The sequence below is a fragment of the Mauremys mutica genome, chromosome 3, assembly GCF_020497125.1.
Source record: "Mauremys mutica isolate MM-2020 ecotype Southern chromosome 3, ASM2049712v1, whole genome shotgun sequence".
In the NCBI taxonomy this organism is placed as follows: domain Eukaryota; kingdom Metazoa; phylum Chordata; order Testudines; family Geoemydidae; genus Mauremys; species Mauremys mutica.
Window position 1 is genome coordinate 5,597,915 of NC_059074.1, and position 22,345 is coordinate 5,620,259.

A 22,345-nucleotide genomic window follows, 5' to 3' on the forward strand; every position below is an offset into this window, starting at 1 on the left:
TTATCCTCCATGTGCCAGCCGCAAGCCTGGGTCCAGCCCCAGAAGATGGGCTCACTGGGGTCCGCTCAGGACCACAGATCCTGGCCTCACAAAGACCCTGTACTCTGGCCCTTGTCCGGAAGGAAAAAGGTTTCACACCAACCAGAAACGTGGGGAAGAGAGACCAGCGGCAGCCCTGCTGCTGAGGGCTACGAGCTGAGGCTGGAGAGGGAGCGCTGACCCCTGCTAGCAGGGAGGTGGGGGGTAGGGTCAGGGTACCTGAATGGCAAAATGAGGTGCTTTTTCTCTCTCCCCTTAGCTCTGAAATCACAAAGATCAGTCGATTCAGACACAATCCGCTCGGCTGCAAGAACACAGCCCTCACCCCCCACGCGCCCCCAGAGCTCATGCACCAGGCAATCAAGCAAACCGCAACGTCCACGAGGCAGGCCAGGGCTCCGGGACTGAGCGAGCAAGGCCGGGAGACGGGGGCACCCGCAGGGCCCAGACACGGTGGGGAGGGGTGTGGCAGACAGGCAGGTAGATAGATATGCATGGAAGCCCCACACCCCCCAGGGCAAGTGGGGAAAAGGGAATGAGCAGAAGGAAGCCCTGCCCCCATTCCAAAGCCACGCCATGCCACGCGCCACGCCAGGGCCGACACGCCAGCACACACACCCCACCGGCCTCGCGCCCGATACCTGGGGTCTCCGTGTGCGTCGCTGTTCAGGGGAAACACCATTGATGGGGTGAGTGCCGGGGCAGAGCGAGGCCAACCCCAGCCCCCCCTCCATCCTTCCCCTGTGCCATCCACCCTCAAGCACCCACAAGGAGGGGGGAAGAGACCCAGGGCTGCAATGAACCCCAACAGGACAGCTCCCTGCTCGGGCTGGGATGTACTGAGAGCAGCTCAGAGCCCTCCTTGGGGAGCCAGACGCCTGCCCAGAGCACCCATTAGGCTGAGACTCCATCACTGCCTGGGGGAACCTCCTCCCAGCTCACTGGTACCACCTTGGCCCCCATAGCTCAGCCTACCACCCCCAATGGCTTGCCAAGTGCAGGCCTCTCCCCTCCCTCTCCTGTGAACCCCCCAGCCCCTGCACTGCCCGGAGGTGCAAGTCGGCAAAGCCCTCAGGAGCCCGTCAGCGCCGCTCGGCCCGCCCGACCCAGGGAGTGCTGAGCGAGGGGTGCGGGTACATCTGCCGGGACCCAGGAGCTTGGGGCCACAGACACGCAGGGAGAAAATCTCTGCTCTGCCCTCCCGGGTGCAGGGCAGCGCTCCCTCCCTGCTGCCTGCGTAAAGGAAAGAGATGCCGCTGGCGGGAAATGTTTTCCGTTGTGAAATTCAGTTTCCCTGAATTCAAAACCTTCCCCAGCAACGTGTCGATGTTAATGGGATTTTGGACAGCAAAGAGTTGAAATGACCTGCTTCGCCCTTCTCCTTCCCTTTCACTGACGCCAAAACATTTCGTTTTGATAAAGTACAAACGTTTACTGTCGGCGTCATTGTGTCAATTAATTTTGGTTAGATTTCTCTATTCTACTAAAATATTTATATTGGTAGAATCCGAGACCCATAGGGTTTGAAGGGACCGCAAAGGTCATCTGGTCTAACCCCCTGCGGAGATGCAGGATTGGCTGTGGTCATTAGGTTTATTAGGTTGTATTTATTAGATCTATAATCTGTTTAATGCTGTAGAATATAAGAGATGAAACAAAATAAATCAAAACAACAAAGACAAACCAGAGCATTTCAATGGTTCCAAATCAAAATGGGTCCAAATTTTCGTTTCACGGGAAATTTCGTAGTATCTGCTTGTGCGATTCAAGAAGAAAAAAGTTTTGAGATGTGGGAATTTCCCACGGAACGGAAATTCTCCCAAATGAGGGTTTGTGCCTCTGTCCTGTCCCCCAGCCACCCCTCGGAGCTCAGCGTGTGTGAGATTTTCCTGCTGCTGAACAAGGCACTTGGGTCACAGGCCTTCGGCCCCAGGACACGTAGAGCACTGGCGCCGTGCGACCTTTCCCCATGCTGCCCTGGGATAGTCCAATCTCTAGGTCCATTCAATCCTGGGGCCTCGGCAGAGAATGCCCACAAGGGGGGCTAAGGTGGTGGCTCTGAGACCCAAGACACAGGGGAAGCGGATACCAGCGGATACCAGCTCATTGCCAAGCAGATAAGCCAGGTGGTAATCGGATTTACTGAGACCCTGAGTGTGTTTCTATGCAGAGTCATACGGGTTGGCAGGATCGTGGGGTGTGGAACCGGTGGCGTGTGGCAGCAACCCAGAACAGCACAGGCATAAGAAGATGGGTGGGATCAGAGAGAAAACCCTCCTCCCACACTGCACACAGCCTCCCTCCAGCCCCAGGGTAGTGGTACCTTGCTACTGACTTGTGTCCATCACTGAGTTTATTCCTCATTTCAGACATTTTGCTGAGTTAGGTGCAGAAAGGAGGGGGGTGGGGTGGGAAAGAAACAACATCACATTGTCAGATTTAAAAGCAACCCACCAACAGCAAGAAAACCATTATCCCTGGGACACGTCATTGGGACTGATCCAGTCGGCTCTGCCCTTGCCAGGTCAGATCTGCTCTAAGCAAGACAATCTACAATGTTGTGCCTTGTAATGAAACGTTTACTTGTAACCATATTACCCAGCCACCAGAAAGCTCTGTGTGCTCTACGGAGTTATAGGCAGAGTGTGGTTTGTGGTTAACAACACAGACAAAGCTGGGACTTAAGCTGTGTAGAAGCTGGCCTGTTTGTGTCAATAGTTTGTATCCGTTTAATAAATGCCTCCTGTGTAAGATGGACTGTGATTCCATATGCTGTGACACCTCCCAGACCATGGCTGAACAGGATACCTTCTCAATCATTTGAGACCAATCCCTGGAGAAGAGATTGCGGGGACCAGTTTTGCCCTGGCCTGAATGGGGGTGGACTGTATGCCCCAGTTCAGTCCTTCCCATCTGCAACTCCTCTCCTCCCAAGACCAGACTACAACACTCAGAACATTGGATTGAATTGTGGTTCATTCATATCAAACATCCGCTCGTATCCTTTTCTTCTCCAGTCTCTGCATGCATCTGGTGGCCTGGTGGACGCCTAGACTGAGCAATTCATTTGACTGACAATGTTTGCCTTTGCAATTGAGCCACACGGAGGTGCTAGTCCAGCGAGCTGGTGTGTGAGCACAGCCAGGGAGTGAAATGGAGATGCTACCTAGTTGTGCCTGAAATTGTGAATGCAAACCTGAGCCCACAGAAAGAGTCTGCATTGAGAAACCAGGTCCTATTTATCTCAGAAGGTGTCGCTCAAGCCTATAAATGAACGACTGAATACAGGGGCTCTAAATCCAGATATAAATATTGACAGACACATCCAGGGGGTTCATTAAATGGTACCAAATTGCTGCAAGAATCTGCAGCCAGGGCTCAGCAACCCCTATCGTTCAGCCTCCTTCCTCTGCATTCGCATAATGGGTTCACACTCGGCTCCCTGGCTCGGAAGCAACCAGCCCACTGAACTAATTAGCAACGGGCCGAGCTCACGGAGCAGCCGGGCGCAACTTGGCTGCATCAGCAAAGCAAAAGAAAGGGAAGCATCAATAATTCACTCCGACCAGATTGCAGTCGGCTAAAGAGCTCCGTGCCCGCCATGCATTTTTAAAGGCAAACAGCTATCAGGTTATGGTTTTTAGTCTCTTGTTTTGTGCTAGCTGGCAGCCCACTCGCTGCGCTGACATTCTGGCTCTGTCTTAAGTAAGGAGCCCTTGAGAGAGAGGGAGAGAGGCTTTGACACCATCACTCTCAGCATGGCTGGGACGCTGCTCAAGGGAGCCAGGTCTACAAGTCTGACAGTCTTTGTTCCCTGTCCCGCGCATCCACACAGGTATTTACCCAGAATTCTCCTCTTCGGCATCTTCTCCCAGGCTGGGGTGTTCCAAAAATACAATGAAAAAGAGTCAGTCACAGAGGGTCTCTCTCTTTTATAATCATTACTTGCTGAAAGGGGACACGTATTTGACTGTGAAAGAACCATGAACACAGCACACAGAGATAGGGAAAGAACTCCATGCATACACCCCCAACAAACGTTCTGCTTCTTCCCAGAGCTTTGCACCCAGCCCCGCTGTGCATTCTGGGTAAAACATACACCAAACGGCAACGACATCTGGACACGGGCTGGGAGCCCAAGAAAGAGGGAATCCCTGGTAAGTCCGGCTCAGGCCCGCCTGGCTGAGAACGCCATTGTGGGGACCTGATCCTCAGGATGACTTGTCATTATTTTTCAGGCGTCTGAAAGTGCGCTCAGCCCCTCCCAAAGCAAATAAAAACACTGCAAAGCAAATAACGACACTACCAGAGCTTGCAAACCAAAAACGTTCATGCACCTGCTTAACTTGTAGCATGTGAGTCGGTCCCATAGACTTCAGCGAGTCTCCCTGTAACGAGGCGGGACTCACCCCTGCGGCGCCTCCTGCTGGTCGTCTTGGGAATTAGCTCATCAGTCATCAGAGCGCCCTCTGCAGGCCAGGTGTCCCGCCTGTCGTTGGCCCCCATGTCCCTCCTGGACCCTGGTGCCCTTGTCTTGGGTGCTGCCCCCCCCGGCAGTACCCCAGTCTCTCTGGGTCTCCCCACCCAGGGGAACCCCCACCCCATATCCCCACAGCACCTCAGTCGTGGCTACTGCCAGTCACCGTCTAGCCCCCGCGCCCTGGGGCAGACTGCCGTCTATCAGCCACTCATCACAGGGGACAAGGGGTCTGGGCTGGCTGCCTTTACCCACCTCAGGCTGCCCCTCGGCACCCCCAGTACCTAGGTGGGCCTAGGACCAGGCCCTGCAGCCTGGGGAGTTGCTGGCCTGGGGCTTCCCTGCTCCCAAGGCCTTTCCCCAGCCCTGCCTCCCTCTAGGTCCCTGGGCGAGTTCCCCAGCAGCCGGGCCTGTCTCCCTCTGGCTGCCCTGGCCTCCTTATAAGGCCCAGCTGCTCAGTTTGGGGCGTGGCCCCAGCTGCAGCCACTTCCCCCAATCAGCCAGGGTTTTGCTCCTTCCCCCAGCCCCAGCCCTCTGCAGGGTTTTCCCCACCCTTCCGGGCTGGAGCGGGCGTTCACCCCGCTACACTCCCCATGAGCGTCAAGTGAAGTACGCCAGCGTTTCTGGGATGGGGGCCTGGCATTTACTGGGATACAACAGAGGTGGTTCAAAAAAACATATTCAGAGGGGTCAGCTTAGCGCACAGCAGCTCAAATTAGCGAGGCTATTTCAATCTGGCTTGTGGGGGGGTCGGTTTTGTGTTTTAATGGCTTTCTTCTCCTGGGTAAGCCAGGGTGGTCTCTTGCCATACGCAGGGGGATAGTTTGCTCTTGTGCCCTTCATAATGTCTCTTTGAAAAACTACCAACTGTCTTCTATTGTTTTTCCCCTTAGACTTGCTTCCCCTGGGATCTTACCTACCAAGTCCCTGAGTTTGGTAAAATCTGCCTTCTTGAAATCCATTGTCTTTATTATGCTGTTCTCCCTCCTACCATTCCTTAGAATCATGAACTCCTCCATTTCATGATCACTTTTGCCCAAGCTGCCTTCCACTTTTAAATTCTCACCCAGTTCCTCCCTATTTGTCAAAATCAGTAACGATTTTAATACCAATGCTTGGTACTTTTCACCACTAGAGCGCACAGTGCTCTGAGCATAATGTGACAGATGGGGAAACTGAGGCACGGCAGTGATTTGCCCAAGGTGATACAACAAGTCAGCGGCAGAGCTGGGAATAGAATCCAGGTCCCCAAGGCCTCCCATGGTCTCTTTGCTCCAGTGGCATAAAGGAGGTACAACAGCCGGTGCCGGGCAGCACAGGGAAGGCATGCCCGCCCGTCTGCCCCGCAATCCCTGCTTTAAGCATGGGCTGGACCTCTAGCTATTCTGGCCTGCCGTGAGTTAGAGCAGCCCCAGGAGGCTCCCCAAGTCCATGGAGCAGCTCAGAAGCCTGCCCCTCCCTCTGTGGCCTGCCTCCTGTCCCTGTTCTAGTGGGCCGGTTGTCCTGGAGAGCTGGAGAGCTAAGCTGTAACACTCAGGGATGGACTGCCCCAGGCAGCTTGAGGGCAGGAAGAAATCCACAGAATCCAGCGCTCGGCAGAAGGAATTACAGGTAAAATGCACCAGTGCTTTGGAGACATGTGATTGAAGCGCCACCTAGTGGAGACAGACCATCCCATTGAAAAGTGCTACGGTAAGTCATCTAGGTCAGTGGTCTACAAACTTTTTTGATTGTGCACCCCTATCAGTAAACATTTTTCGAGCGCGCACCCCAGTCCGTGCCACAGGGCCGGCTCTACCATTTTTTGCCATTTTGTCAGACGGGGTGTTCAGGCTCGCGACTCATTCAGCCCTGGGCCGCTTTGCTGAAGGGGGCCCTGATGGTGGTGACTGGAGAACGGGTGTCCCCCTCAATAGCTGGGCTGAGCCCTCCAGCTCTTTCACACGGGTCACCCCACAGCCACCAGCCGAGAAGAGCGTTTGGTCACCCCTGCTCTGGCTGCACTGGGACCAGTGTCAGAAGGGTGGATGGATCTGCTGCTCCGGAGACACCCCCCTCCCACACCCTCTGTCCTCTGAACTCTTGTTAGAATAGAGCGGCTCCATCGGGGCCGTGTCCCCAACTCGTGTCGGACATGGGGGGCAGGCGAGCGGGGAAAGCCCCAGCCTTTGTGACAGGACACACCATGCACAGCACAGCACAGCACACTGCAACCTGACGACCCAGGCCCGGCCTGGCCCGATACCTCGTGTTGAGGGAGCCCTGGCTCAGGGTGTCTGCCTCGCCCAGGAGTTCGTCCTCGCTGTGATAATACATGTCGTCCTCTTCAGACCTGGGAGCAGCAACGCGGCACACGTCAGCCTGCTGCTGCTTGCAACCCTCAGCTCAGCCAGAGAGGGCAGCAGGCCCACGGGGCGACGGTGACATTGGGAATAACGCAGCCGCTGGGTTGCCGGGGTGCAGGTGGACCAGGGCAGGGACAGCCTGCAAACCCTCAGCTTGGACAGCTGCTGGATATTGCTTGCTTTGGCGCAATTCCCGAATCTCAGCCGTGAGGGGGTGCATTGGGTGAAACCCCGGCCCCACTGAAGTCAGTGGGAGTTTTGCTGCTGATTTCAATGACGCTTTACCATTCACGCAGGCTGCTGCAGTGGCATCCTCTGACCCTAAAGACTTTTCAGACTCTGCGTACAGGAACCAGCACTGAAATGCAGCTACTTCTGGGGTGGCAGGTGGCCGCTGGTTAGCAGTGAGCATGAAGCAATGCTGCAGAGCCAGAGCGATTTAAGGAAGACAGGCTAGAATTATCCACATCTGATTTGCTCAGGACAGCAGGCCTAACACCTCCCATCTTAGGGGAAGTGCCACAGTTGGTAGTTTGCCACCTTGTCATTATTTCTTCGTCCCTTAACCAAACCAGGGAAAGCCCAGCCCATCTCCTGCATTAGCTGTGATCACAAAAAAACAGGAGGGTGCTAAAATACTCCTGTTTCATGCACAGAGCCGGGGCCTGGTCCTGAGGGGCCCCGGGCATCAGCAGCTCCCCAGGACTCAGCCCCTCTGAGCAATAAGGCCCACGCAGCAGGTTGGTCACTGGAGGGCATTTTAGTGATCTCTGAATGTGAGTAACTGAAGACAAACTTTATGGGGCCGTTGTAGGAGACTTAAGAACTGTCCGTGCAGAGATTGACTCCCCATTTCACTAGGGGACGCTGACGTTTTGAGGCAGACTGCATCCTAATGGTGCTAACACTGGGTCCTAGTGTAGTTTAGCCTCCGAATCCCACAGCTCCGACTCGGGCACTAGCTGGGCTGTTAACTTTGTGTCTGACTCCAATCGACTGCACACAGCGTCTCTCACCCTGAACAATCGCACTCAGCCCCACCAAAATGCAGCCAGCTCTGGGGTGGAGCCAGATGACACACAGCAACAATACCCAACGCTGAGGAAAGAAGGGAAATTTTGACCCAGGGCATAGCTCCTTCTCTGGCATCTTTACAGCCCATATGGAGCAGATCGGACGTTGATTTAGAAGCTCTCATCGGAACAGCTGATCTGTTGTAAGCTACATGGCTCTGCGCATACCTATGCCAGAAGGATGGAAATGGGTGTTGATTGTTCCAGGATTTGAACCTGTTTTTGTAGAGATTATAAATCAACCGCCCCCTCTCCCCTGGCTACTAAACCCCAGCTACTGTTACGCAATGTGCACACTTGACAAACAGCGGTGCTAGCTCTCTTTTAAATCCATTAGCATCTTCCTCATCCAAAAAATGTGCAGCGTATTGAGCTGGGAAACTGATCTACTGTTTCAATTAGACTGGAAATCCACAGGACACAGCCCAATTCACAGAGCAAATTAGCTGCTTGCCAGAGCATTTCTGAGCCTCCGGGAGCATCCTCCCTCAGCATTCTGCTAGGAGGAAAGGACAATCTCCTCCTTAAGTGGCCACGTAGGAGACAAATCTCTAGAGAAAAACTAGACAGCGTAAGTACAGAGCGTGTGGATGAGTCTGCGAGCGACGTGGGAGACACCAGGCTGGCCCTTTGCTGCAAAACTGGAGCGATTTTAAAACGCCTTTGTGGAAAAGAACACGGGTCTAAATCCTACAGACCTGATCTATTTCTAAGGCACGTGACCGGCCACTGCAAAGCTAGCGTCTCACCCGTCTCGCTTGGGACAGGTGCTGCGTCGCTCTGGATATACCCTGCACGGTGCCACATTCAGGGAGGGCCCTTAGGAACGATTGTATCATAGAGCAGGGAACAGGCCCCCGCCCGCGTGGGAGGAGGGGCGAGAGAGCAGATCCTAGCTTGGAGGTCTGAGAGCTGGTCCCCGCAGGGCTGGGTCCACACCGGGTGACCCCATGTTATGACAGTTTCCCTGGAGCTGCCACGGCGTGAGGTAGAAGTACGGCAGTGGTGACCCAAGCCCCCATCCTCCAAGCTGTTTTTAGTCTATTCAGGTCCGGTCAGCTGTCCGGGCCACCTTACCATGGGAGTCACTGATCAGCACCTCCATAAATAGACAGCTCATACAAACGCCCTGGGCCTGCTCCTGCTTTCAGATGTGCCAGTGTAAACCAGAATCAGGCCCGACGGCCCTAGCCCCTTTGGCTGCGAAGAGCCCTCTGGCTGTGTGTAACTTGCCTCCGGCGGGTGTGTAAAATGGGTGCAATCTGCACCCAGGCGTTATTCCACAGAGGCAGAACCCGGCGCTGCTGCGGCAGCTACCACTGATTTGGCTGCATCTGGCTCCAGGAGGGGACTGGGACCCTGGGGTCTTTTCCTCTCTGGCTGGCTGGAGCTGATCCTGGTCTCAGCCACACCCCTGGACGTTCAGCACCACTCAGTGGAGCCGCTCCAGTTCCCGGTGGTGTGAACGAGAACAGGAGCATCAGCTTCCCCCATCCTCTGCCTTGAGAATTCACCCTCCACGGCCCATTCAGCCCCAGCCTCTCTGCTGAGACTGACAGCCTGAGGGTCCCCGTTAGCACCAGCTGCTTGGGCGGGTGGGTTCGGGTCGTGAGAATGAGGAGCTCCGTGTTCTCCTTTACCCCCATAAAGTGGCCGAAAAGGGCACAGGCCAGCCAGGCAGGCCGTTTCTCTCTGCGCCAGCCTTACGCACCCCACTAAGTCACTGGGAAACCAGCTCCCGTCCTTCCTGCTTCTGGCACCACCGCCAGCCCAGCTGGGTTCATTGCCGATACGCGCGGCAGAGCCGGGCGTGGTTCTGCCAGGCTCCCTTTGGGGACGGCTTGGGCCCCTCTAGAGCCAGGTGAAACTTTTGGATCAAAACTCGGGGACCTTGAGACATTTCGTCAATTTGTGGTTATGTCGCTGAACTGTTTCAGCTGAAAAAACCTGAAAAAAGTCCCGAAAAAAAGGGAAACTTGTCAATTTTTCAATTCAAAATGACTTTTGGCTTTGGCATTTCCTTTCATTTTTAATTTTTTAAAAATGTCAGATGTGAAAAAATGCGCCTAGTCCCAATGCAGTCTTTTGTTCGCCCCAAAGTGATTTTTTTTTAAACTTTTCGATTTGTTGAATGATAGGGGTTGCTGAGCCCGTCCACCAGCCAATTGTTCAGAAATGCCAACAAACTGAAAAATGTGCTGCTAGCTTCCAACGCAGGGTTACCTAGATGGGATTAATTCTGTCTCTTCTTGTGAGCACCCCCTACCCGTTCATGCATGTGTGAACCCAGGCACTGTCCTCCCCTCCTGTCCCTCCGCACACATGCAAACTCGGGTGTCCCTGCCTTCGCCCCCCAACCCCGTGCGTCTCAAATTCACGTGTCATTTCATCTTCACGCCCATGTGCATAGGCCTGGCTCCCATCTAGTCACTGGGGTGAACAGTGCTGGGTGCTTCGTAACGGTCTCTGTGAGCGGCCGCCCCAGGGGTGTGGAGTCGGCAGGAGTCAGATTAGAGCAAAACAACGCAGCAAACAAACTCTGGGCAAGAGCTTAATGGGGATTTGACTGGATACAGAGCAAAATCCGTTCCAAAGCAGACTGCACTTCTGCCTGCGCGTCTCCTCCTTCCTGCCTGGCCAGCTAAGCAATAAGCTGGTCCGAGCACATGCAATGGATCAGGAGGAAGAATTTCTGACACTGACGCAGAAGGGTTCAGGGAGGCTAAGGACCAATTGTACAGGAATAAATCTACGGCTCTGTAAGTGTAACGTGCTCATAAAGCGTGTTGGGTCCGTCTCTAGTGATACGGCCACATAGTGGATAGCGGCTGACTGCTGACCTGCACTGGAGGAGTTACTCCTTTAGCTCTGGGGTAGAGGCCAATGCTGTAGTATGGAAGGCTCTGAGTTCAAATCCTGTTGAGGATCCATGAGAGGGGACAGACTAGGAAAACTACATGGTTACCACTATGTCACATACAATGGCTACTTGGAACAGTATCTACCAGGGACAGACCTTGGATCCTTCTGTTACAAAAGCCCAGGACATTGTGGGGGTTTACAGTCTTGTCAGAAAACCAAGGCCCCAGCTGCTCAGGGTGCATGTTAAAAGTTCAAAGGTACAAGAGCTTGTCCTTTACCCTAGACCAAAATATCCCCATTTGATCTGTCTAGCTAGGTGCTTACACCATGTCCATCACCTCACGGTGCTAGATGAGCATCTGTTTTGCTGTGCACTTGTCAGCTGAGCTGCTGCTCCCAACCCAGACACAGCTGCATGTCAGTGGCGCTGTAACCCAGCTGCCAGATCCCACCCCAGAGGGGGCTGCATGTTAGTGTCAATGTAACCCAGCTGCCAGATCCCACCCAGAGGTAGCTGCAGGTCCACAGCTCTGTAACCCAGCTTGCACTCCAGAGGTGGCTGCATGTCAGTGGCGCTGTAACCCAGCTGCCAGATCCCACTCCAAAGGGGGCTGCTTGTCCACAGCTCTGTAACCCAGCTTGCACTCCAGAGGTGGCTGCATGTCAGTGGTGCTGTAACCCAGCTGCCAGATCCCACCCCAGAGGTGGCTGCATGCCAGTGGTGCCGTACTCTGCCTGTGAAATGCTGTGGGATCCTTTGGGATTCAAGGCTCTATATAAATGCCAAGCATTACAGACCCATCCAATATGAAGAGGCCTAACCAACAGCCAGCCGCCTAATCCTCCCCACATCTGTATTTAATTATATTTGCATTTCCCGCTCCCCCCGGGCACATTACAAATCTCAGTAACAGGTTCGCTTTAACACTCAGCTCCACACCAGGGCCCAGGAACTGGTCTCTAGGAAATCACCAGCTACTCGACCCAGCGATAACCGACATTTCCAATTAATTCCTAACCGATTCTCAGTGAACGGTCGGAGCTGCTCTCCTGATGGCTGCTGAATGCCTCCTGTGCGCATGTGTCTGCATGGGACAGACCTCACCCCCAGCTACATTTAAACCAGCGTTGCAGGCCTCACCTGGAACCCCAGTGAGAGAGCAGTGTAAACATCATACCCTAGAGCAAGCTGCCGATCGCTGGTCTGAAACCGCACCCAGCACCGGGGTTATATTCCTGGGTTGCCATAACACATCTGCATTGCCAACAGTTACCACCTGGGGGCAGCGAATATCACCCCAGTTTTCCCTTCTACTTAGCCCTGCAGTTACAGTATGTTAGAAGCGCAGTATCTAGACAAATGTTGTGTTCCCCCCGTAATTAGCCTGTAACCAATGTCTCTTTCAGGGGCCATCTCTCGATGCACATGGGCAGAGTCTGGCACTGAAGCAGCCTGGACAATGTGTCTTATTCCATGAGGCACGGCCACCAGGGAGGCAGGAATCCCAGAGTGAGTCTGTCAGGCTAATTCTCCTGTGTCTTACAGCCCGTTTTTTTTGGCCTGAGTTTCGAGGCAGAGGAGAAGCAGCTGCAGCAACGTCCTGCCACGCGCCCACCTGCGCATCAACCTGTTTAAAATGAACAGGGTGAATACGCCGTTGGAAATGCAAATCCAGCCACAATGCGGAGGTGAGACGCATCTGCGCCAGCACGTACATCTATCTCCCTTTGCTGCATTGTTACATGAAGACGGTGGAGCTATGAATAAGGACAAACAGGGCCTTGTATCCCCCCCTCCGTAGCCATACTGAGGGCACATTGCCATTGCACGCTCGAGTCGGTGCCGCGAGTGGAATGTTACCTCCTGAAGTTCCTCTCTGCCGGTTTCAGGCTGGGGTTGGATTTGCCAGAAGACACCGCAGAGCCCTGCCGGTGCCCGGGGAGCAGGCTTTCTGTCTCCAAGGGGCCTTCGCCCTCCGACCGGGAGTTAGGACTCTCCAGAAATTCCCCATCATTCCAGGTGCCCACGGTGCCATCCATGGCCTGGTACCTGATCTCTATGGAGACGCTGGTCTGGAACACAAACCAAACACACCCTCAGCGAGTGAGGCCAGCGCGCGAGCATGCAGGTAAGAAGATTTGTTCCTAAATACTAAGGCCAGAAGAGACCATTAGATCATCTCACTTGACCTCCCATGTAATGGAGGCCAGAAAAATGTCACCCACTGAAGCCTGCCTTGAGTCCTCCACCGGGCGTTTGGCTAAATTAGTGATACGCAGACTGAGGCTCGCTAGCCGCAGCTGGCTCCTAAATGTGTCTGCGGCAGCTCTTTGCAGCATATGATATTAAAACACGGTGTGATGTAATTATTAACCGATCTAAGTTATTAACCAATCAGGATGCGTTCACTAGGTTATTAACCAATTAAATTGTTAACTTGCACTAGGTTATTAATTTATTTGCTGTGAGAATAATATATATATATATATATCTAGACGGTGGGTGAATCCCACACCTTTGGGGAGGCTAGCCCCCGGCCCCACCCCTTCTGCCTGCCCCCCATCTGCAAGGACCCCATTCAAAGCTGAGCCCCTGCCAGCTTCAGGGGAGAGAAGGAGCGAGGGTCAGGCCTCGGGGCAGAGCATGGGCGGGGCCACAGCCTGGCCGTGGATATCCACTGCCCATGTTATAAACTAAATATCTCCCCTGTCATACGATTTAAATATGATGATGTGGTACTGTGCTATAGTAAATGAAGCAATGAATTCCCCCTCCTTGGGCTCTTTTGGGTAACGCTGGTCTCTAATTTGGCTCCTGAAACACGGAGGTCTGAGTATCACTGGGCTAAAGCTTCTTCCAGAATGGCAGCCAGTCTGGATTCAAAAAATTGGAGAATCCACCATTTTCTTTGGTCGTTTGCTCTGATGGTTAATCACCCACGTTGGTAAAAATGGGTGTCTTATTTTTAATTTGAATTTGCCTGGTTTCAGCATCCAGCCATTGGTTCTTGTTCTGCCTTACTCTGCTAGATTACAAAATCCTTTAGTACCTGGTATTTCTCCCCTGGAAGGTGTGTTTACACTGTAATCAAGTCACCTTTCCATCTTTTTTTGAAAAGCTGAACAGATTGAGCTCCTTAAGTCTCTCACCGGAAGGCATTTTCTCCAGCCATCCAGTCATTTCTGTGGCTCTTTTCTGCACCCTCCCCAGTTTTTCAATGGCCAGTTTAAAATGTGGACACCAAAACATGATGTATTGTTCCAGCTTTGGTTTCACCAATGTCGTAGACAGAGGTCAAAATCATCTCCCTGCTCCTACTGAGTACTCCCAGGTTTAGAGTCATAGAATCATAGAAGCTCAGGGTTGGTAGGGACCTCAGGAGGTATCTAGTCCAACCCTCTGCTCAAAGCAGGACCAAAAGTAACATGAAGGAGGATGTGCCTTGTGAAATTCTTGGAAGATGCCACAGCAGGAGAGGCTCAAAGGATCACATTGGCCCTTCTTTGTCACTGCATCACGCCCTTGATTTCTGTTTGAGCTGCAGCATTGTCAGTCATGATTTAGAGACTGCAAGTGATCAAGTGATGCAGATGTCACCAGCATGCAAAGATGTGGACTTTGCTTCCCACCAGCAGACCTCAGAGCATTTGACAAACAATCACTTAATTCCCATCATTATGGTCAAAAGGTTTTGGCCAAAAATGATATTTTTGTAGGAAAATCGATTTTGTTATCTAAATGGAACTTTCTGTGGGAAATACTCATTTATGATCCAATCGTAGGGGTTTTGTCGTGAAAGCGAAAAGCTGAAAAATGTAGCCAAAAAGCAGAAAAAAAATGTTTTGTCAATATTCTTCAGGGATCTACTCACAGCTTCTCGGGGAGACAGCTGAGTGTCATTATTAGAGCTAGTCAAAAAATGCTAATAATGTCCTGAAGGAAATTTAGAAAATTTTCAAGTTAAAAAAAATCCCTGCCACTTTTTTGGTTTGTTTTTCTATGAAAAAATTTAAACTAAAACCTGGGGAAAAATTAGTTTTCAAAACGAGCTTTCAGTTAAAAAAATAAAAATTGTTTCTCAGTAAAATATTTCCATTTTTGTAAACCAAAAAAAAAAAAAAGAACCCTCACAATTTTTTACTGATTTGCTTTTTCGGTGAAGAGCCGGAAAAATTTGACCACCATGAACATTTTATGTTGATCAAAAGGCCATTTAAAAAAAATCAGTCGCCTCCGATCATTATCCCATTTATACGTGGGGACAGAGAGGCACAAAGATGGGACGTGAGTTGCCCAAGGTCACCCAGAGAGTCAGTGGCAGAGAACAGGTCTCCTGGCTCCCAGCCCTCTGCTCTGACTATGCTACTGTAACAGCTCTGCGTCTGATTCCCTCTGGTCCCCCTATGGGACTGTCCAAAATTGCAGGTGATGCATTTCTGTGACTGACAAAGGAAACAGCATCTTTCAAAGCCTGGAGAAAATGGGTGTCTCTCCAGCTCTGGTGATTACGTGGTCAGCTCTGAGAGGAGCTACTCAGTCCAGAGTTGTTCACAGGGCTTGCATCCCCGCTGCCTTATCCCTTGCAGAGCGCCATGGGATGTGTGCTTAGAGCAGCAGTTCTCAAGCAGGGGCACGGGTACCCTGGTGGTACGCAGGGGGTACATCAACTCATCTAGATCAGTGTTTCTCACCCCAGTGGGGTCGTGGGATGGGTTTAGGGAGGTCGCAAGTGCAGGGCTGGCATTAGTGGGTGGCAAGCAGGGCAGTTGCCTGCAGCCCCACACCACTGGGAACCCCGCAATGCTAAGTTACACGCTTCAGCACCGGGACTCGGGCTTCACACGCCTGAGTCTGGAAAGTTGAGAACCGCTGGTTTAGAGAACCCAGCCTCTCCCCCTATTTAACACAGTCACTGGAGCTGCAGCCACGGGGGGGGGGGCTAGACAGGGTTTTGAAAGAATTTACATGGCTAAATTGTCCTTTCTGTCATAAGAAGTTGCCATGGATACTGCATGGGAAAAGGCGAGTCTAAACTCCTATTTAGACTCTCTCTACCCACCAGTGCAAGCAAGTCCTGCGCAGCCCAGGTGACCGGGACCTGAACACAGAGTTCAGACAGAGGGTGTCAGCACTTTAGGGACAATATATTCCAGGGATGTGATAGTGATCCCAAAGCAAGCGGCATGAACCCAGGAATATGTATATTAGCTACATATCAAATGTGTTTCTCTCATTCACACGTGAACACACAGGATGCGACTCCAAGGACTTACTGAGGGACCTACGGGGGATCGAGATGCTATTCAATCTATCGTTCTGCCTGCCAAACATTTATGCCAAATTCCCAGGAATGATAGTTTGGTATTGGCACTAGGCACAAACGTTGGCTCATTAATCCCCACAACATCCCCGGGAGGCAGGGAAGTATTATTTTGTAGGTGGGGAAACTGAGGCCTTGAGACCAGATGTGACTTACGCTGGTCAGTCAGTCAGTCTGTAGCGGAGCCACAGTTAGGTCACTTCTGCTCTTGGTCTGCAGTCCTGCACTGAGTCCTCTAGTTACAGATTCATAGAGTTTACAGCCAGAAGGGACCAGCAGGTCCGCACAAGCCAGAGAGTTTCACCCAGGTACCCTGTCCTGAGCAGAAGGACTTGTGTGTGGCTAACACATCTTCCATAGAAACAACAAGGAGTCCAGGGGCACCTTAAAGACTAACAGATTTATTTGGGCATAAGCTTTCGTGGGTAAAAAACCCCACTTCTTCAGATGCATGGAGTCAGTGAGGTTTTTTATCCATGAAAGCTCATGCTCAAATCAATCTGTTAGTCTTTAAGGTGCCACCCAACTCCTTGTTGTTTTTGTGGATACCGACTAACATGGCTACGCCCTGATACTTGACATCTTCCATAGAGGCCTCCAGTCTGGATCTGACGACCTCAAGCACTAGAGACTCTCCCACTTCCCTTGGTAGCTTGTTCCAATAGCTAATAACGCTCCCCGCTAAAAATGTGTGCGGCACTGCTGATTGGAATGTGTCTGGCTTGTTGGTTTTTTGTTGGTCTTTCTGCACCAGACTGAAGGATCCTTTAGTACCTGGTATTTCTTCTTCAGGAAGGTCCTTATATTCAGGCTTGGCAGAATTCTATTTTTTTAAAACAATTTCCATGGATAATATCGATGTTTATTTTTAAGCATTAAAATTGTTTTTAGTCATTTAAATTTTCACAGTTGTGCAAAATGGTGGGTTTTAAAGCATTTTTTCCTCTATTTTTATCAATTTAAGTTTTCACAGCTGCAGGAAATTAGAGGGGGGCAGACAATGTGGGCGACCAGACAAGAATCATCTAATGACAGGAGACACTGAGCTTCAAAAAGTGAAAACTTTACAACCATCAAAACATAAATGGTTAAACGTCACAGGCCAAAACGTACAAAGTAAATATCCTCCCCGCAAACTAATAAGTCCTCAAGCAGCATTTCTCTTATGCTGCCTACCTGCCAGTGCCGAGTACCCCGGCTGGAAATACTTTCCCCTGGGCTGGTGTGGGTGCAAGGGGACTGCTGCCCCCTTACTGACATTCAGGGGGGTGTTTTGGTTGGCTACCTCCCAGCACTAAAAGACTGGGGAGAGGCCAATGCTCCAGGTCAGCCTCAGCCTCTGAGCCTGATTGACAGGGCGGGCAGGCTAATCAGGGAGTCAGGAGGCTGGGGGGGGGGTCCCGGCCTCCGTGTGAGCTGGAATTGTCTGGGTCAGACAGAGTGGGGCCGAGCGAAGGAGAAAGCAGGGCCCAACCTGTGCCGTGCCAGCCAGAGAGCCAGCTGTGGTGAGCAGCTGGGGCCAGCCAAGGCGGGACCTTGGGCAAAGGGTTCAGTGCAGAAAGACACCCCCAGCCAAGGGTCCCTGCAGGCCAGGCTGGGAGGGGGATCTTAACCCGACGGGAGGCTGACGCTGGGAAGAAGGGTCCCACCACCCAAAGCCCGGAGGTGTGTGGCCACCACCATTGCAAGCGTCCAACCCGCAGCATCCCTGCAGCCCAGCCAGGGCCTGAGAAGGAGGCCTGGGACCTACAAGGAACAGACTGAACTGCCTTGATGTCCAGAGACACTGTTTGTGATGTTCCCAGCCATGGAGCAGCGTGAGGTGTTTTCCTGTAACCTTTCCCATTTTTCCTTATTCTTTTTTTAAATTAATAGTTAATTAAACAACTTGTATTTGCTTTAAATTGTATGAAATGATCAGTGGGTCAGGGAGGTGCTCAGTGCAGACAGGGTACCCTGGAGTGGGGACACCCCAGCCCCTGTCCTAGGGGACCACAGCAGAGTTGGGGGTCGAGCCCCCAAGGAATCCTGGGCCCAGCCTTGTGGGGGGTTACGAGGACTCTGCCAGACAGGAGAGTGGAAGGGGAGCCCTCAAGGGCAGGGAGGCCTCTGGGTAAAGACAGTGGGAGCGAGGACTCAGATCCTTTCGCTAGCCCACTTCACCGGGGTAGTGCAGAAGCCAGGAAAGTTCCCCACAATAGTGGGGCCATTCGCTGCTTACACGGGTAGGGTGAAATCGACGCTATTGACATTTACTAATAAAAACCGAATGCTTCCCACCCTACTTACACACCGTGCTCAAGTCACCTCTTCATCTTCCTTTTTGGCAAATTAAATAGATCGAGCTCTTGAAGTCTCTCACTGCAAGGTGTCTTCTCCAGCCCTCGGCTCATTCTTTTGGCTCCTCCCTGTTCCCTCTCCAGTTTTTCAACAGCCATTTTAAGGACTGGACACCTTAGCGGGATGCAGTATTCCAGCATCGCTCTCACCCTTGCCGCACACAGAGGTGAAATCACCTTCCTAGTCTCCTAGTCCTCATGTTTGCTAGCAGCTGGCTAGCACCGGAAGCACTTTTCTCCGATGTTTTTTAAATTGATCAGGAAATTATATACAGCTGGTTTTCAAAACGCCAGCCTTTCTGCATAGAACTAATTCAGAAGATGATGGGTGGTGTGTATAAGAGGCCTGGGGAGAAAGGCTGGCCATGCAGGAGAGCAAATGCTGCAGATGTAGCACGGGTCACCTCTGTGATGGTGCACTCCATATGATGTTATGAAAATATGCTAATGAGTGTGAATATAATGTAACTGGAACATGCTTCATGCAAAAGGTCTCTTGTAAGGCATCATTACAAAGCTTATAATCTACTGCGTGTGGTCATCCTATTTGTATGAACGTATCATTCTTGTATCTGAAACTAGGAATATGAAATATAACTCTGAGGGCCTTTTGTAATTATGCAAAGTGTGGGCCGTTAATGGTGGCTTGGAATCTCGATGGCTCCTATTAACCAGGACCATCGACTGGAGATGGCTCTGTTTGCCTGCAGGCCTTCCTGTGAGTCAGGCTGGGAGGAATGAAGGCTTGGGGGGGGTCTCACAGGGCATGCGACCATATCACCTGGTACTGGAATCCATCTTTAACCTGGTGCTTTTCCATTTAGAAGGAGGGGTGGTGACCCAGAGAGGGACAAAGGATTCCCGCAGTGTGCAGAAGAGATACAAGGGGGTGGAACAGAACAAAGGGGGCTGCAGTTGTGAGAAATCCCCTAGCTACCCCCTGAGCTGGAACAAGGGCTGCACCAGGGGAAAGGATTGGGCCCAGACTAGGAAGGAGTCTAGGCTGTGAAAGAAGCTTATTGGAACATCTCTGAGGGAGAGATTTTATCTGTAACCAGTTTCCTAATGTATTAGGCTTAGACTGGTGTGTTTTATTTTATTTTGTTTTGGTGATTCACTTTGTTCTGTCTGTTATTACTTGGAACCCCTTAGATCCTACTTTCTGTATTTAATAAAATCACTTTTTACTTATTAATTAACCCAGAGTCTGTATTAATACCTGGGGAGCAAACAGCTGTGCATATCTCTATCAGTGTTATAGAGGGCGAACAATGTATGAGTTTATCCTGTGTAAGCTTTATACAGAGTAAAATGGATTTATTTGGGTTTAGACCCCACTGGGAGTTGGGCATCTGAGTGCTGGAGACAGGAGCACTTCTTAAGCTGTTTTCAGTTAAGCCTGCAGTTTGTGGGGGACGTGGGTCAGACCTGGGTCTGTGTTGCAGCCGGCTAGCGTGTCTGGCTCAACCAGGCAGGGTTCTGGAGTCCCGAGCTGGCAGGGAAAATGGGCTCAGAGGTAGCCTGGGCTCAGAGGTAGCCTAGGCACATCAGGTGGCAGCCCCAAGGGGGTTTCTCTGATCCAACCCTTTGGAGGCGCGTCGGCCTGCCACCTTCGGAGTGCCGGAAGCGAAACTCCCTAGAAGGGGGGTGGGGGCCACTGGTGCCCAGACTGTGACCCTGACCACGCTCTGCCCTGAGGCCCTGGCCCCTCTCTGCCTCCTCCCCCAATGACCACCACACAGAGGAGTGGGCAGGCGAGTGGCCGGGCCTTGGGGGAAGAGGCGGAGGGGAGCGAGTGGCAGGGGGTGAGGTGGAGAAGAGTGGGAGGGGTGTCGGGGGAAGAGGCAGAGTTGGGGCAGGGCCCTAGTCCAGGTGCCAGTGCCCCCCCCACCACACACACTTCTAGGGAGCTGCCAGCGCTCGTGTGTAAACCTCCCCAAACGGAAGACTCCGGTGCCACCTATGCAGAAGTCACTTAACTTCAAAGCGTCTCATGTAGCCTCATCTCAGCAGGGAACAGCTGTTGATTCAGTCTGACAAATACATTTCAATAATACCGGGTTAAAAACCCAAGGGCTGACCCCAAGGCAGGAGGAGTTTTTCTCACTGACATCAGCCCCAAATCATTAAAACACGGTTTTCCTACCTACATGCTGTGGAAGAGTGGGAAGTTTCATCATTGCCAAGGGCACAGAGTCGCCTGTAGGGCTGGGACGGAGTAGGGTCTACAAGTCCTTATTCCCAGGCTTCTAGTCTGCCAGCAACGGTGCGCTCTGCTCTGCTGCTTTCTGGGGAGCACGTTTCGCCAATGTGCATTGGAGAGGCCACGTTAGCTCCCTGCAGACCTATTCGGCCATCCCCTGCAGCAGCGTCGAGCTCAGGGCTCTGACAAAGCCACGGGACCAGGTTTTAGGCATCGTCTGAGCGTGCCCCAGAAACGGGGTATGTCTGCACTCCGAGCTGGGGGGTAATTCCACTCGGTTTTCAGCTTGCTACCAGGATCAGCGCTAGCACAGGTGTGTCTCCTCAAGCTGGGAATTCCACTGCCAGCTCGAGGTGCAGACACACATCCACAGTTTCATACCTCTGGATCCTGGACGAGCCTTCGCCAGAAATCAGTAAGGATTGATGGGGAAAGGCTGCCAAGATTTGGAGAGTCCGGTGCGTGGGTGGACACTAGAGGGCAACAGTCTCACGTGCACTCATGCAGCTCTGCCATTCCCCCCAGTAGGGGGCAGCGGTGCCCCATGCGCACGTTGCCGGAGGACAGAAAGGCAGAAAGCAGCCGCTGCTCTGTGTCACCTACCTGAATGGCAGAGTTATTGTCGTCTATTAACGTGTCCGTCACCTCCAGCTGGCCTTCCTCCACCACCTTCTGCAGCACCATCCGGAACGTGCCGATGAGTCTAGGAAACAAACGGGAGGGGGCGTGAGGCGCCCAGAGGCTTCACTTCCATTGCCACCTTGGTATATATTTGCCTAGCTCTGGGGGAGACTTTCAAAAGGTGCAGGATCCAGGGAGAGCCCAGGATGCTCCCTGCCGCAGGTGCTGTCCCCAGCCTGGCACCCATGGCTGGGATATTCCGTTACAGCCCCAAGCAGAAGGCACAGGGTGCTGGAAACCTCCCTGAAACTACCCAGGAAGGCAGGAGCTTAGAGGAAGCACAGCCTAGCGGCTAGCGCAGGGTCCGAGGAGTTAGGGAACTGCCAGGAACAATCTGCCCTGGATTGGTCACCAGGGCTGGGGAGAGATGGGACCCGCTGGGACCGTTTTCCATCTCTAATTCCTATAGGCCCGTAGGAAACGTACTGGCGCGGTGTATCTGAGTGGCTGAGCCCACAGAACGGCTCCGACTCCCGCTAGCGAAGGGAGCTCAAGCCGTAGCAGAGGCCTGAGGACCACAGCTCTCAGCCCAGCTCCCAGGTGCGTGATCTCGCTCATCCTTTCCTCCGCAGTCAGTGGCACGGGGGCTCGCTGCAGCGTGCGGACGGGTTTGTACAGTCAACGCGCCCCCTGGAGTCTGTGGCCGCGGTGCCGAATTATACCCCGGCAGCCAGAAGCCGTGGCAAACCGGCCCCTCGTCCTCCAGCGAGGCCCCTTGGCTCTGCAGTTTGCCAGCGCGGCAGCCTGGGACTCCGGCATCATTGGCAAGTAAATTAACCCCTGGCCTTGTCTGCCAGATGATGGGGAAACTGATACAAGGCTTAGCGTCAAATCCCCCTGGGCTGTCTCAGCAGGAGTGGCAGAAGGTCCCTAAAAGTGTGTGTGGGGGGGGCCACTGGTGCCCAAACTGTCCCCCTGCCCCCTCTTCTCCCTAAACCCCCACCCCCCCACCGCCCCTGCCCCCTAGGCCCTGCTCCCATGCCACCTGTCCCCTCAAGACCCCGG

The 22,345-nt window shown here is 52.7% G+C and overlaps 1 protein-coding gene across 1 annotated transcript in view; it reads right to left on the reverse strand.

The window, feature by feature from the left end:
- Positions 1 to 22,345, reverse strand: part of OTOF (otoferlin) — a 193,203-nt gene that overhangs the window by 86,914 nt on the left and 83,944 nt on the right. The window contains exons 4-5 of the mRNA XM_045010229.1: positions 21,263 to 21,362; positions 12,658 to 12,869 (exon numbers count right to left, since the gene is read on the reverse strand). Coding sequence (XP_044866164.1) covers positions 12,658 to 12,869; positions 21,263 to 21,362 — 312 coding nt within the window. The remainder of the gene's footprint in view (positions 1 to 12,657; positions 12,870 to 21,262; positions 21,363 to 22,345) is intronic.